This window comes from Convolutriloba macropyga, chromosome 9 (assembly GCF_964194025.1).
Source record: "Convolutriloba macropyga chromosome 9, txConMacr16.3, whole genome shotgun sequence".
In the NCBI taxonomy this organism is placed as follows: domain Eukaryota; kingdom Metazoa; phylum Xenacoelomorpha; order Acoela; family Convolutidae; genus Convolutriloba; species Convolutriloba macropyga.
In genome coordinates, this window is record NC_134476.1 from 40,919,958 (window position 1) to 40,934,201 (window position 14,244).

Below are 14,244 nucleotides of genomic sequence, written 5' to 3' on the forward strand. Positions count from 1 at the left end.
GCCTCTGCAGCTCATGGTGTCATTCAACTGGTGTCCAGGCTCTGCATTGAGGTCACCGATGACACAAATACGCTCCCTATGTTTGAAGCTGGAAACTAGGTCTGAAAGTTGACTCCAAAACAAATCCTTCTCTTGGAGACTAGCTTCATTCGTAGGTGCGTAGCAGACAACAACAGCTAGATTGGCTCTCCTCCGAGCCGCGAACTTGACGTAGCAAATACGTTCACTTAGAGCCACTTGTTCTACGATGCTGTTTATCATTGACTTCTTTACAGCAACGCCCACTCCTCCTTGTCTCGACTTTACACCAGACAACCACGGGTCAGACTGGTAGAACTTGTGGTCTCCGAGATCAATTTCTTGCTCCTGCAATCTCGTCTCCTGCACTCCCAGAATATCCAACTTGTATTGCGCCAGATCCATTTTCAAAGCCTCTAGAGATCCGGCTTGGGTCAGTGTTCTGACGTTTAAAGTTGCAATTCTGAGTTGGTTCCTCGGGAGATTCTTAGCACCCCTTACCCGGGACTCGGTGCCATGGTTGATTTTACTCATTGCTTTGGTGTTTGAAGGCTGAGATACGACTAGTTGCGCCTCAAACTAGAAGACCAGTGCCTCGTTAGCTCGACCATGTGAGCGGAGAGCCGCAGCACATGACCTACCCCCAGGGGACTCCACGTGGAGTTGAGGTTGGATTTTGTCCCCCACTACTACTACTACTACTACTACTACTACTACTACTACTACTACTACTACTACTACTACTACTACTACTACTACTACTACTACTACTACTACTACTACTACTACTACTACTACTACTACTACTACTACTACTACTACTACTACTACTACTACTACTACTACTACTACTACTACTACTACTACTACTACTACTACTACTGTTTCAACACTTTAATTCCAAATATGAAATAAAGGCACGGTTGGCAACAAATACAAACAAAACAAGAAGAGTTATTTGTTTGGTTATTCTGTGAAGTGCTGTACGACGAAATTGTTGAAGGCATTCTTTGACCCGGTTGCTGCTTTCTCCTGCAATCTGGTGAACGATACTTTGTTTCGTACACAGTCTCCTTCGATTTGACTCATCCATGTTTTCCGTTGCTTCCCAGGAGCGCGTCTAGCATGGACGTATTGATTGGGCGGGTCCCAATCGAAGGCACTGCGGGCTAATCTTCCTGGTTCCATTCTCTGGATGTGTCCGTACCATTTTATCCGTTTGAGCATGATCATCGTGGATAGTTGGGGCATTCGTGATCTTGACATAATTTCTTCGTTCGTTGCTTTCTCCAGATATGACACACGTAGAATTCTCCGAAGACAACCACAGTGGAAACTCTCAAGTTTTCTCTCCATTAATTTCGAAAGAGTCCAAGTCTCTGAGCTACTATTACTACTACTACTACTACTACTACTACTACTACTACTACTACTACTACTACTACTACTACTACTACTACTACTACTACTACTACTACTACTACTACTACTACTACTACTACTACTACTACTACTACTGCTACTACTCTACTACTACTACTACTACTACTACTACTACTACTACTACTACTACTACTAAATGTTGAATAGCATTTTTGATTTTAATTTTTATGATTTCATAGAACTTCTAAAGTTAAATTACTATAGACTTCGAAATTCCTGAGAGACTTACTTTAGGGTTGCAAAGTCACTTTAGTGTTGAAATTGCACACTTTTTTCATCAGAAAATCAGAAGCCTTCTGAAGGCAAGTTGATAAGAGAGTTTCTCAATTTTCTCGATCGTAGATATTGGGTTTCTAAAACCACAAATAACTAAATTGATTAATGCCCCGCCTAAACACAATAGTGATTGGTTTAGAGCCCAACCAAAAAAAAGAATTAAAGTTTTTCGTATTTTTCAAATGTATCAATAAAATGGTTTTATCAAACGCAAACATCACTTGAAGAAAAGATACAAAGATATAAATGAATGAACAAGAGCGGCCTAATGACAAAAATAGACGCAGCGGTCTAAAGGCCAAAGTAAAAGAGTCTCCCTTCTTCACCTCTGCAATAACAGCATTAAGAGCTTCGGTCCGTCTAAGCGCTCTAGAGCCTCGAAGGTATGGACTTCACTGAATATCAAGTGTTTCTGCGCTATTCACGCTAAAGGGCCATCTCAAGAAGTGAACGTGGAGGAGACTGAACAAACATTGCTTTCTCACATCAGTTGTTCTTTGTTCATATTTGTACTTTTTCACTGCTTTTGATCATATTTGTACTTTTTCACTGCTTTATGACTGTTATAGGCTTTGCCACTGCTTTTCGGCAACTTTTTGCTAGCAAATTGACGTTTATCACATCAAAATTTGTTTTGTTGAAACTGAATTCATAAAGTACTTTGGCCTTGATGTCTAATCTTGTATCATCATCAATCGCTCTTGATATAAGAAAAAAATTATTTCCCATTGCAAATTCCCACGTTTTTTTTTCTTGCAAGTGTTGAAGATGTGGTCCGACCTAACTATCTTGACAGATATCACTTGACAAAATTGCGAAGGAATCACGGAATTCAATATCTGTCATGTGGGTGTTTCCTCCTTTCGGACAGTGGAGGGCATGTGCAATAGTGGAATTCTCATTATATGCACAAAATGAAGGAATCTTTACTGGGTCCCAATCGTAGCTAAAGGCAACGCCATAGTCGCTTTTTGTTAGGTCAAAGTAACATCTCTCCTATGAAAAATTGTTCAACCATCCTGATGATCCTTTTTCAGTAGCAAAGCCAAGCGTGCGAACCCCGTTCTCATTCAATTCGCTCCTATTTGTTGTCTTTTTTCGTTTGTTATCAAGCTATGCTTCCTTTTCTTAATTTAATATACTATTCTGTTGCTTTATTTAGGCTCAGGGAAGCAATAGGTATTAAAGAATGAGAAAATTGGACTGATCGTGCAGAATATAATTATTGGTCTACTGATTTGGACCACTCTCTTTTATCGGCAAAGAAAGATATTCTGTAGTTTTTTAATTCTTGTCTGCATTTTCCACCAGAATCGGTAATAGCTCATCGCTGATATGTTTCTCATATCCCTCAAGTCATCAATGTTCGAGGTTCTACAAGCTAATTTGATCATTTTTTGATGAACTGATGAATTGAAAGATTTTGAAACATTTTGAGGTGAAACATTGGCACGAATAACGATTAGTTTTCAAGGTTTTCCAGTCTTTTAAGCCACGATTTTTGAATTCTCTATTTTTTCTAGCTTTGTCAAACAAAGTGCTGCTATGATTAGTGGGATCTTTTCCATATGTGTTCCCCAGTACCTTATGCGCAACCCAACTACAGAGCACGTGCCATTACATAGTAAATTGTAATGTAAAAATATGGCACGTGCGTCTAGGGGACGGGGGCATAAAAGAAAATTATCTGTTTAACGTTCTCTCTACAATTTTTTTTCATATTATCAGAACTTATAACACTATCTAATGACCTACAACCGTCAACTGATTCCACTATGTCATCAACGAAAATTTTTGCTTTTTCCCCAAGATGTCATTTGATATCAACGGGTCAACGGGGCTTTTAGTTAAAAAAATAAAGAAAAGAAGGACCCTTTTTTCAACGAGTCGAAAGTGATTTTGAGTTATCAAAAGAGCTGACAGAGTTTATATTGGCCGCATACCACCTTTGAACTGATTACAGAGATTATGGCAACCCTATATATTGACATTGCAAGGGGTCACCTTGTGTTGTTCTTTCCGAAGAGAGTACTGTTTGCATGTTATTAAACAAATTTGATGGTTCAAATTTTGAATTACAAAGGAAGTTATAGATAAAAGGGGATAAAATCTGGATGTTTTTTAATGCAAAGTAACGGTTAAGACTACTGAAAGCATTTGCATCAATAACTTAGATGCCTTCTTAATCTGTATTATTAAAACAAGCTCTCAAAGAAAGAACGGCGTGTTTGATTCCTCTTTTTTGGCCCATAAATAGTTGACGATCGCTACTTAAAACAAGCTTTTGTTTTGTTGGTATTGACTGTTAACAGGTAAATTAAGAAATTCCCTTCCCAACTCAGGTTGAATTTTGGCTGTTCCAGGGCTTTCCCAGCACTACGTCTACACAAAGATTTTCATACTGTTTAGGTCTATCAAAAAAATGATAAAATACAAAAACACCAGATGATAAAAAAACAAACAACAGGCAGCATTAGAAAGCAAAGAACTAATGACAAAAGTAGATGAGTTGAACTAACAATCTCCCTTCTTCAACCACAGCTCTCATCGAAGCATGAATAATATCGCGCCGCCTAAGCGTCCTTGACCCACGAATGCAGAGGATGGAACTCCTCAGAAGAGCAAAGCTGATTTTTGTCCTTAGATATGATATGATATCTGTGTAGTCGTCTTCTTTTGATGCCAGTTCTCAGAGAGCTTTGATGCATCAAATCTCTCTGATTCACAAAGAACTTTGATGCCAGTTTTTTCAACGCTTTTGAAACTGACGGGCCAGCTCCACCAGTGCATGCAAAGACAAGCGGACCAAACGTTGCTTTCCCAAACTCATTTTTTTAATCATATTTGTTCATTTTAATAGACTCATGGTACTTGTAATCTTAGCTACTGCGTTTCAAGACAAATATTTGTCGCCGGGTTGTAAATTTTCACATCAAAATAGGTTTTGCTGAACCTCGATTCCCAAAGCCCGTTGGCTTTGATATCTAATCGTGCATCATTATCAGTTTTTGTTCATTTAAGTGCAGAGGTATCCTTTTGCAACGGCTGAAGATCAGGTTTGATCTCGACATCATAACAAACATCACTCAACAAGTTCAGAAAGGAATCACGAAGTTCATTATGTCTCAATTGCGTGTAACCTCCTTTCGGACAGTGGAGGGAATTTGCCACAGTGAATTTTTTTGCATGCGCATAGTGATGGCATCTTCACTGGCTGCCAGCCATAGTGATGGGCAATGCCATCACGAAACTCGCTTTTTGTTAGGTCAAAATGAAATTGCTTCATTGGCATAGCGTTTAACCAGCTTGATGCTCCCTTTCACCAGCTAGGCCAAGTGATCAGATCAAGTTTTTGTTCAATTCGCTCTTATTTCTTGTCTTTTTTTATTAGATAGCAGGCTGTTTCTCCTTTTATTTTTCTTGTTTGATTTGTTGTTGCTCTAGTTCGGATTCGGGCAGAGAATGGGATGTTGGTTTTGACAATTGAACTGATCGTTTATATTCTCTAGAGAGATCTTTAGGTTTCAGAATGTTCAGACCACCATCCTTTGTCGGCAACAAAAAGATATTCCGGTGTTGTTGATTGTAGGCAATTTTTTTCATTAGATTAGGTAATAGCTCATCGCTGATTGATTTCGCACGTTCATTTAACAGGTCTTCAAAATTAGGTGTTGTACAAGCTAGGAAGTTCAATTTATGCTGAACCGATGAAATGAACAATTTATAAACATTTTGTGTTGAAACATTGGCATCAGCCTCCAGTTTTTTCAACAAGAATGCCTGCTGTTTTAGTGATCATTCAAGAAATTTTTTTTCTGCATTATCAGAGGCTATTACACTACCAAGTACACTACAAGCGTCAATGATTTCAACTTCGTTGCGATCAACAATCTGCTGTGTTCTCGACAAGATGTTCTCTGGTAATGACGTTGCATTTGGTATGATGGTAACCGAAAGCATGTCTTTTCAATGAGTCAAGAAGCTTTTTTAAGTTTTTAAGAGAGCCGAGAACGTTGCCATGGTCCGCATACCACTTTTGAATTGTGAAGCAGTCTTCAAGAAGTTCAAATAAGGGGATAATGGCAATTTCATACATCGACATCGCAAGGGGGTCAGCATGGGTTGTACCTTCGTGAGAGAATATTTTTTGTTTGTTAAAAAAAAATTGATGGTTCAAGATATGATTTACATATGGAATGATAGAAAGAAGGGCATAATTTCTCAATGTTTCGTGAAAAAAAATCACAGTTGAGACCATTGAAAGCGTTTTTTGCGTCGATAAGCGAGAACGCTCCGAATCTGTGTTTTTAGAAGCAGCTCTCAATGAATGAATATCAGGTTCATTTCCTACTTTTTCACCCAAAAAAAGCTGCTGATCACCAACTAATAACTTACTATCAGTCTTAATAAAAGTTCTTTCAATGGCTTGCCTGCGGACTTTCCCAATTCTTAGTTGTCGTAAACTGGGGCATTTATCAAGAGCTATCAGAATACATAAATTATATAGAAGAAGGAAAGTGAAAGTAGACGTAGCTTTTTGTTTGCATAGATCAGATGAGGACAACTTAACACAATTCAGAAGCCTTCGCCATTCGTTGGCAACAAAATTGGAAGGGCCATGGCTTCCTTGCGTTTTCATGGCAGACTTTCTAACCTTTGAGGCATTGAGGTTTTCAAATATGGATTGATGGTATGGTATTTTTTTCGGATGTCTATTGCTCACTAGATAATTCAACTTTGCTTTGCATGGTTTCAGATGCTTCTCGCGTATGTCATCACTAACTGATCTCATGTCAACTTTTTCAGTTAAATAAAGAACACCAGCCTCCGCTTCATATGTAAGACTTCAAATTTCATTGGAAATTTTTCTGGTTGACAAATATTTATCAAATTTTTTGTATTCATCAAGAGATCGATTTGCTTTTATTCTGCTTATCCGTTCCTGGATAGCTTTTGCTTCAAAATACAATGAATCTATGTCCCACTTTGGTATATCCATTGATCCAACCGTCTTGCAATGGTTTTGTTATTTGAGGCGTCATCGTCCGCTCTTTTTGTTTTTGCAAGATTGAGATGAGACATCGCTATTGCGCAGTACGTTGCCGTTCCTGCTTTAGTAGAGTCAATTAAAAGAGCAGACAAGAATTCATTCAAAGTATTGTTGAACTTAAGGCCTATCTTGTTTCTTGGCAGCGTAAAAGAGGTTGCTTTCCAATGAAAAATTTCTTTGTAGATGTTCACCGTACGCTCTTTTTTGCTTTCTTCGAGGTTCAACCAGTTACTGCATGGTTCAGGACAGGCTTCCCAGGCAGCGTGCGATGTCTGTTTCTCAGCCGCTGCATGACTTAGGGTTGTTTCTTCTGAGGAGGTTACAGTTGCTTTCGTTGTACATTTTACGCAGTGGAATTTCTCTTTGTTTTCACGCCTAGCGCTACACTTCTCGTACTGGTAAGTGCTGCATGAGTAACACCAAATCCCTCAACCTCTGAGACAATTTCAACACTTTTATCAGTGTGACTGCTTGGACATGTAGATGGGATATAAATAAAGGAGACTGTTAGTTGTCTGAAAAAATATGATTAACTAACGAGTGAAGAACTCAAACAAAGGGATTAAATAACAAGCAAACAGAGTTACCATGGAAAGAGAAATGTATCCCGTCTTTACAGAAGTGATTGAAAGAGAGGTTAATGTATGGGGACACAATTTGAATGGTTGGATGAATAAAACTACTAATTAATTTTTATAGAGCATAATTTAGATTATTAAGTCGATTATTTATAAAATGATTTTCTGTGGAGCCAATAGTTTTTGGCAGAAAGATGAAGCGTGGATAGGATTTGTCAAAAATTGTTTTTTTTTAATTTTCTCCAGTTATTTGAAATATCATTTTCGCTTGTTTCATGATCATTAAAATCAGCAATTACAGTTACAGTGGGTTGTTTCTTTGGTCTATACTGTTGAAGAGTTCTGGTCAAATCCTCAAGGGTACCAACTCTAAAGGAGTGTATCATTGCCTTTGCCTGCTTAGAATGCACATACTTCGTCCGCGATGTAGCGATGACCAATCTCCTTGAGTGATCTCCTTGAGTTGATTTGTGATTTTCAAAATGAACTGCCTCAAAAGCCAATTAAGATTCCCTCTTGCTTTGCTTTTTAGAGAATCTGATAGACTGTTCCTTTTCTGTTTTTCCGATCTTATCCGATAGTATCCCCTCCCCAGCTTTGTGGGTTCATGTTAATTGCAACCCCAAGAGATAAGTGCCAGATTTTAGCATATTGGTTTGTTGTTGTTGTTGTTGTTGTTGGGGATTCCCAGTGGGTTTGCTGCAGGGCTGATTTATGACCATTCGTCAGTTGTTGAAATAAAGTTCATTTATTTCTGCATACATAGCAGTCGCAAAAAGTTTGCCAGGTGCAGACGTTCTTCTCGCAAAACCGTTTATTGACAAACTCCCACATCAGGTATATCAGTTTTTTCTTGAGTCCATAAAGTCTCCTGAATTCAAAATTTTTCTCTTATCGGTTTGCAAGTCTGCAGTTTCGGAAGGTGAATTCGCTTCTAGTTTTTTCCGCTCTTGTTTTTTGTAGCCAAAAGACTTCCTCTGTGCGTCCATTGGCGCTGGTGAGGTCAGGTTGTTTGATGCAGTGAGACTTTTCATGCATGAATTTCGCAAGTAGAAATAGGTCGTTCACTTGGAGAGACATTGGCAAGGAGAGAATGTTGAGCAGCCAAAATTGACTGATGTAATTCATTCCTTTGTTTCCCGTGATCCATTTCACTGCTTTCTTCTGAAAGCATTCGAGGTTTTGTAGCTCGCCTCATGATGGGTTTGTGCAGGTGAAGCCGTACAGCAAAACGGGTAGGATTTGTGATTTGTATAGCCCAAGTTTGATGAGTGGTTTAACTTGTACCGCGACGTTTCGTCTGAGGAGGTACAGTACTTTGTTAGCTTTCCTGAGTCGCTCTTCTATATGTTTACTCCAGCTCAGGTCATCTTTGATGTGAAATCCCAAGTCTTTTACTGTATCTGCCTTTGCCAAATCTTCACCCACATTATCGAAATTTCACTTTTCCCTCAAAATGTTATCTGAGCACATTTGTCCAGTGCCAGCTCCATCTGGTTTAATCTGACCCACTTTGCAATGCTGTCTAGGTCTTCCTGGATGGTCCAATGATCTTTTCCAATCGCGAGGATTTTCAGGTCGTCTGCGAAGATGAATTGGTCTGAGAACTTCAGCGCGCGCGTCTGGTATGTCATTGATGAAGATGCAAAACAGGTTTGGGACAAATAGTGAGCCCTGAGGCACTCCACTATTAACGTTTCGAACACCAGAACATGTGTTATCGATTCTGATGAACTCTTTCCGGTTGCTAAGGTATTCCATGAGAACTCGTAGGAGACATCCTTGCAAACTTTTTATTAGCTCGAAATGAGGTACTTTATCGAAAGCTTTCGAAAAGTCCCTGCAGAATTCAATAACTTCTGAGTTTGGACCGCTATCGATTGTGTCGTGGATCTTTTTCGGGAAAGTAATCATGTTTGTGAAAACAGATCGACTTTTAACAAACCCATGCTGGTGCGTTGTCAAGAAAGTGGCAAAGTGGTCGTAAAGAGCCACGTAGATGCACTTTTCCAGGATTTTACTTTCTGTGTCCAGTAGGGACATTGGATGGTAGTTTTGTACGTAGCGTCTGTCTCCCATCCTGTGGATTGGCGTCACAGCGGCTGTCTTCCATATGTCAGGTATCCTTCTTTGCTTCTTCATCTCATTCAGAAGCATTTTTAAGACGACCGAGATTTTTCGTGGCGTTGAAGAAGGCCGGAGGGAGTCCATTTGGGCCCTTGGATTTAGTAATGTCCAATTCAGACACGAAGGAATGTATGGTTTCAACTGATATGTTAAAGTTTGTCAATGTAGGATTTTTCGTTTCAATGTCAGAAATGCTGAATGGTTGTTTTGGAGAGAAAACTGAAAGAAAGAACTCGTTCATGATGTCGACTTGATCGTGAATAATGGTGCTCACTTTATCAGCACTCACGATTTGCTTTGGCTGGGAGATTTATTGAGACTTTTCATATGTTTGAATATAACGTCGGTGTTTCTTGTGGACATAAAGTTCTCCTGGTAGTCTTTCCTGTCTGCCTCGGCTGACTCGGTTACCAAGTTCTCCAGCTTCATGACTGCTGCTTTCCGATAGATCGTAGGTTTCCTTTCAAGGAGCCTTTTCCGTGGTTTCAGTTTTTTCATAAGATTTGGCGTGAGTGCAGAGATCCATGGAGGGAGGCTTTGGCGATGTCTGGTTTTTCGAGGTACATTTGTCTCAACCACTTTGTCGACATATTGTTAAAATTTTTCACACATTGTGTTGACGTTTGTATGGCAAATAATTTGGAACGGGTTGTCTTTAAGAAATTTATTCGTTCCATCGTAGTCAGCGTTTCCAAAACTCCTGAATGATTGGAGTACGGGTTTCGGTTCGGTTACTGGGCATTCGATTGAAAGACGGATAGCATCGTTATCAGGGCAGTCGTATGTCCTGGGCAAGGACTGATCCTTTTTGGCAAGGAGAAAACAGTTGCGATAGAAGGCCACGACAAGGGTGTTATTTGAACAGGTCGGAAAGTCAATGGCTTTCTGAAAATAGCTTCGTCAAAGATTTCGATGAGTTCGTTTTCTTCTTCGTTAGAGCTGCATGCTGTTTTCCAGTTTACATCCGGGAAGTTCAGGTCGCCACAGATTAGGGCCGGTTTTGACTTTAGAATGGTTTTAAGGAGTTTTTGGAAATCGTTGATATTATATCGGTATGCACTGCCTTTTGGTGGGTTGTAGAACGAACAGATTATCACTTCAGATCTGTAGAACGAACAGATTGTCACTGTAGAACGAACAGATTTTCACTTCAGATTATCACTTCAGATCTGTCTAGTTGAATTTTGCAAGGGACCACAATGTTCAAGGGACCACAAACGGAAAAAATTAGACTTTTCGGGTCTTTGCCATTATAGCCCCCCCCCCCCCCCCGGCTTTGCGGACAGATAACCTATACCCCCCAATATTGGTAACTATACCAAAAAAAGACAACATTGTTAATGCCTTTGAATATGGACTATAAAATATAGAACATAGTATAAAGGCAATGTAGTGTAAAGAAGTATAAATGAAACAAACGTCACATATTGGAAAAGTTTAAAATTGTATTAAATTTATAATGTGTTAAAAGATCGACAAATTAAGAGAGATGAAATTTAATTATGAGAAAAAATTTTAAAAAATGCTAATTCTACAACTAACATTTTTCGAGAAAAGAGAAAAGTTAAAAGAAATGCTAATCCTCCAATTAACATTTCTTAGAAGAATAAATGACGCCCTAGAACCAAGTCAAATTCAACGTGAAAGATTTGAGATTAGAATTCAATTCCGAAACCGTTGGGTCTTTTAGAAACTCATTCCAGAAATGATTTTATGATTTTTTATTGTAGTATTGAGAGCCCGCTTTTCAGGGATATTCCGCCTCAAGGCGAGAGGTAAATCGTTATACCAGTCAATTGCTTTTTGAAAAACAGTTTTGCATTATAGTTGTTTTTTGGTTTGCTCCAAATGACAGCTTGTTCATTTTTGGGGGGGGGGGGGGGGGGGTCTATAATTTCAGGGGGGGGGGGTGGCTATAATGGGGAAGATCAGACTTTTCTCCACATTACCAGTTTAGCTTTTTCCTATTGAGTTTTCTAGGTGTTCCTGTGCAACTACCAAATGCTTGTTTTGACACCGACCTGTGAGAACCCCGGACCAGTCCGCTTTCCCCCAGTATGGGCCGGTGTGAATTCTAATTTACGATTTTAAATGGGTTTAAATGGCTAGGATTGTGCTTGTTTTTTGAAGCATGTATGACGGCGTATAGTTTTGTGGATCAAATATCACATTTGTACTTTGTTTTCAGGCCAAATGTCCACCCCAGCAAGGCGCCGACTAATGAGAGATTTTAAAAGGTTGGAAATGTTGTATCTATCTGAAATTTCAGTAATTTTGTTTGGTTATTATTATCGATAAAATTTAATAGGCTCCAAGAGGATCCAACTCTCGGAGTCAGCGGTGCACCTTCTGAGCATAACATCATGGTCTGGAATGCCATCATTTTTGGGTACGTAGAAATTTTTGATACTTGAACTGCTTTCGCAACCAGTTATTGTGATTAGGTCTTTTGACTGACGAGTATTGTCAGTATAAGTCCAACAAGGTGGGACAATTAACAAAAAACAAGAAAAGAAGAAAACTATTTTAATTAATCGCCGAACAGTGAAGATTCGACTTCACCTTTTCTGCATCATATAGTATTCTTGTTTTGAAGTTTGAAATTGTTTGCAGTCCCCAAGATACTCCATTCGAAGACGGAACTTTCAGACTCACACTCGAGTTCACAGAAGAGTACCCGAACAAACCTCCAACCGTCAAATTTAAGACCAAAATGTTCCACCCAAATGTGTACGCTGACGGAGGTATATGTCTTGATATTTTGCAGAACAGATGGAGTCCCACCTATGATGTTTCCTCAATTCTGACATCTATACAGGTAATAGTTTTCATTTTTGGTCGTTTCATCACCCCAACATCAGGAGGCATAATTTTAAAATATAATTTCAGTCCCTTTTGGACGAACCTAATCCAAACAGCCCGGCCAACAGTCTGGCAGCTCAACTGTACGTTGAAAATCGACGCGAGTATATAAAGCGCGTTGGTGCAATCGTCGAAGAGTCTTGGATCTCTGAAGATCTTGGAACTTCCGAGCCTGCAAGCAGTGGCAAAACACCCTCAAGTTCAACGGCAGCCGGTGCCGAAGCTGCAACAGCCACCGCAACTGCGGCCGGTGCAACACCGGGCAATGGGGCGACAAATGACAACCAGGAAGCAGCACTGCACATGACTGAGGCGTCAGGCACAACCAACCCTGCTCCGGGCTCAGAATAATGTATCACTGTTTCAAAGAACGAAAAGAACTCAAGAAATGTTTTTGTTAGCTAATCGAGGAATATAATAATTAGCTGGGTTTTGAGCGCATTCTTTCAAATTAAGAACTTATGCAACTGAACTGTCACAACACTCTGGAAGCAATTTGTAACTTGGCGCGTGCTATATAATCAGCAGCCTTTAAATTCTAGTTTTCAGGTCAAAGCTTGTCTGGTGCGGTTTTTGAACTCTGCCGATATTTATGACAAATATTTGTGGCTTCTGTTATGGTTAAATATTGCTCAAATCTATTCCCCTGCTAATTGTGCTCAGCCATACCGACAAAACAGCAATCATGACTCATGCCCCTCGAACACTCATCTAGCATAACGACAGTTAGCAGAACATCTTACTCGCCCTCCCTCTCGTCTGCTGCTCAGCCTTCATATTGTGTAGATCAGAATTCGAATACTAATAGAAATACTCGTCCCCGGAATGAATGTCCCCTGACTTCATGTCTCTTCTTTAATTAACAGTTCTGGAAACCGGATTTTCTTGCTCTTTTTTATTAATTTATTTGGCGTTTGCTAACGTGTATCACGAATTGAGAGATGTTTCCAGAATTTGATTGTTTGGGTCATGTATAATAAGTATCACATATAACATTTTATTACGTTTTTAGTTGAATAGAAATTAATTTACCACGATTATCTATCTCTTCTAACTACTTTTATGTTGAGTATGGGCAGGACTAGTTAATTGTTTATTTGGGGGCGTCAAAAGATTTCGCTATCTTGTTGAAAAAGCCGAAAACTTGGGTTCTTTTTTTTTCCGAAAGCTCATCTCTTATTGTACAAGAGACCAATTTCTTTTTAAAAACGTGTTCAAGAATTTGCAGGTTCAGCAACTGTACACTAAAATATGCTCTTCAAATGTAGAATACCTTCAACAGCTAGATGTCAGTGCGCTAACCTATAACCAATGAATCAATACATTATCTTCATGTGGAAGAAATTGGTTGTAAGCGTACAATAGGATCCATTTTCCCCAAGTTGTGAATTTTGGGACGCGGGTATTTTCTTTAGACAGTTGTACGCTTTTTGCCTTCACATCGTACGTTAGAAAATCTACTTGAATGCAATATCGGAATAGGTTCAGTTATCTTTAATTGCTCTCAATCAACGTTTGTAGCTATTATTTGGATCCCTTTGGTCTTTTTTAATGCAAATTTTTCTCTTGATCGATTTTTGTCTGATCAGTTGTTCTTACCTCTTGAAAAGTGAGGTAAACTGTTGAAGCCCGAGAGCATTAAATCAGCTGATGGGTGAGTCTATAGCTCTACTAGTCTTTAAGTAAGCGTTTTACCAAAGCTAGGTAGTATGTATATTTTTCTGATTTGGAGTTAAGTTTGGGAAATCCCCATTTTCCTTCGCCTACCCAGCTAGTTTTTGATAGCAAAGCCAACCCCTGGTACGTTGAAAAGCAATTCGCCTGGCTTGAGTAGGTTATGTTCTTCAAGATGCGAAGTATTTTATAACATAAAAAATATAAAATTGATAA

At 39.2% G+C, this 14,244-nt stretch overlaps 1 protein-coding gene across 1 annotated transcript in view; it reads left to right on the forward strand.

Moving 5' to 3' along the window:
• The window catches only part of LOC142345783 (ubiquitin-conjugating enzyme E2 A), a 177,287-nt gene extending 163,889 nt beyond the window's left edge, over nt 1-13,398 (forward strand). The window contains exons 2-5 of the mRNA XM_075398129.1: nt 11,679-11,729; nt 11,801-11,881; nt 12,106-12,310; nt 12,382-13,398. Of these exons, the coding sequence (XP_075254244.1) occupies nt 11,686-11,729; nt 11,801-11,881; nt 12,106-12,310; nt 12,382-12,705 (654 nt within the window). The 5' untranslated portion in view covers nt 11,679-11,685 and the 3' untranslated portion in view covers nt 12,706-13,398. The remainder of the gene's footprint in view (nt 1-11,678; nt 11,730-11,800; nt 11,882-12,105; nt 12,311-12,381) is intronic.
• Nucleotides 13,399-14,244: the final 846 nt, after the last annotated feature.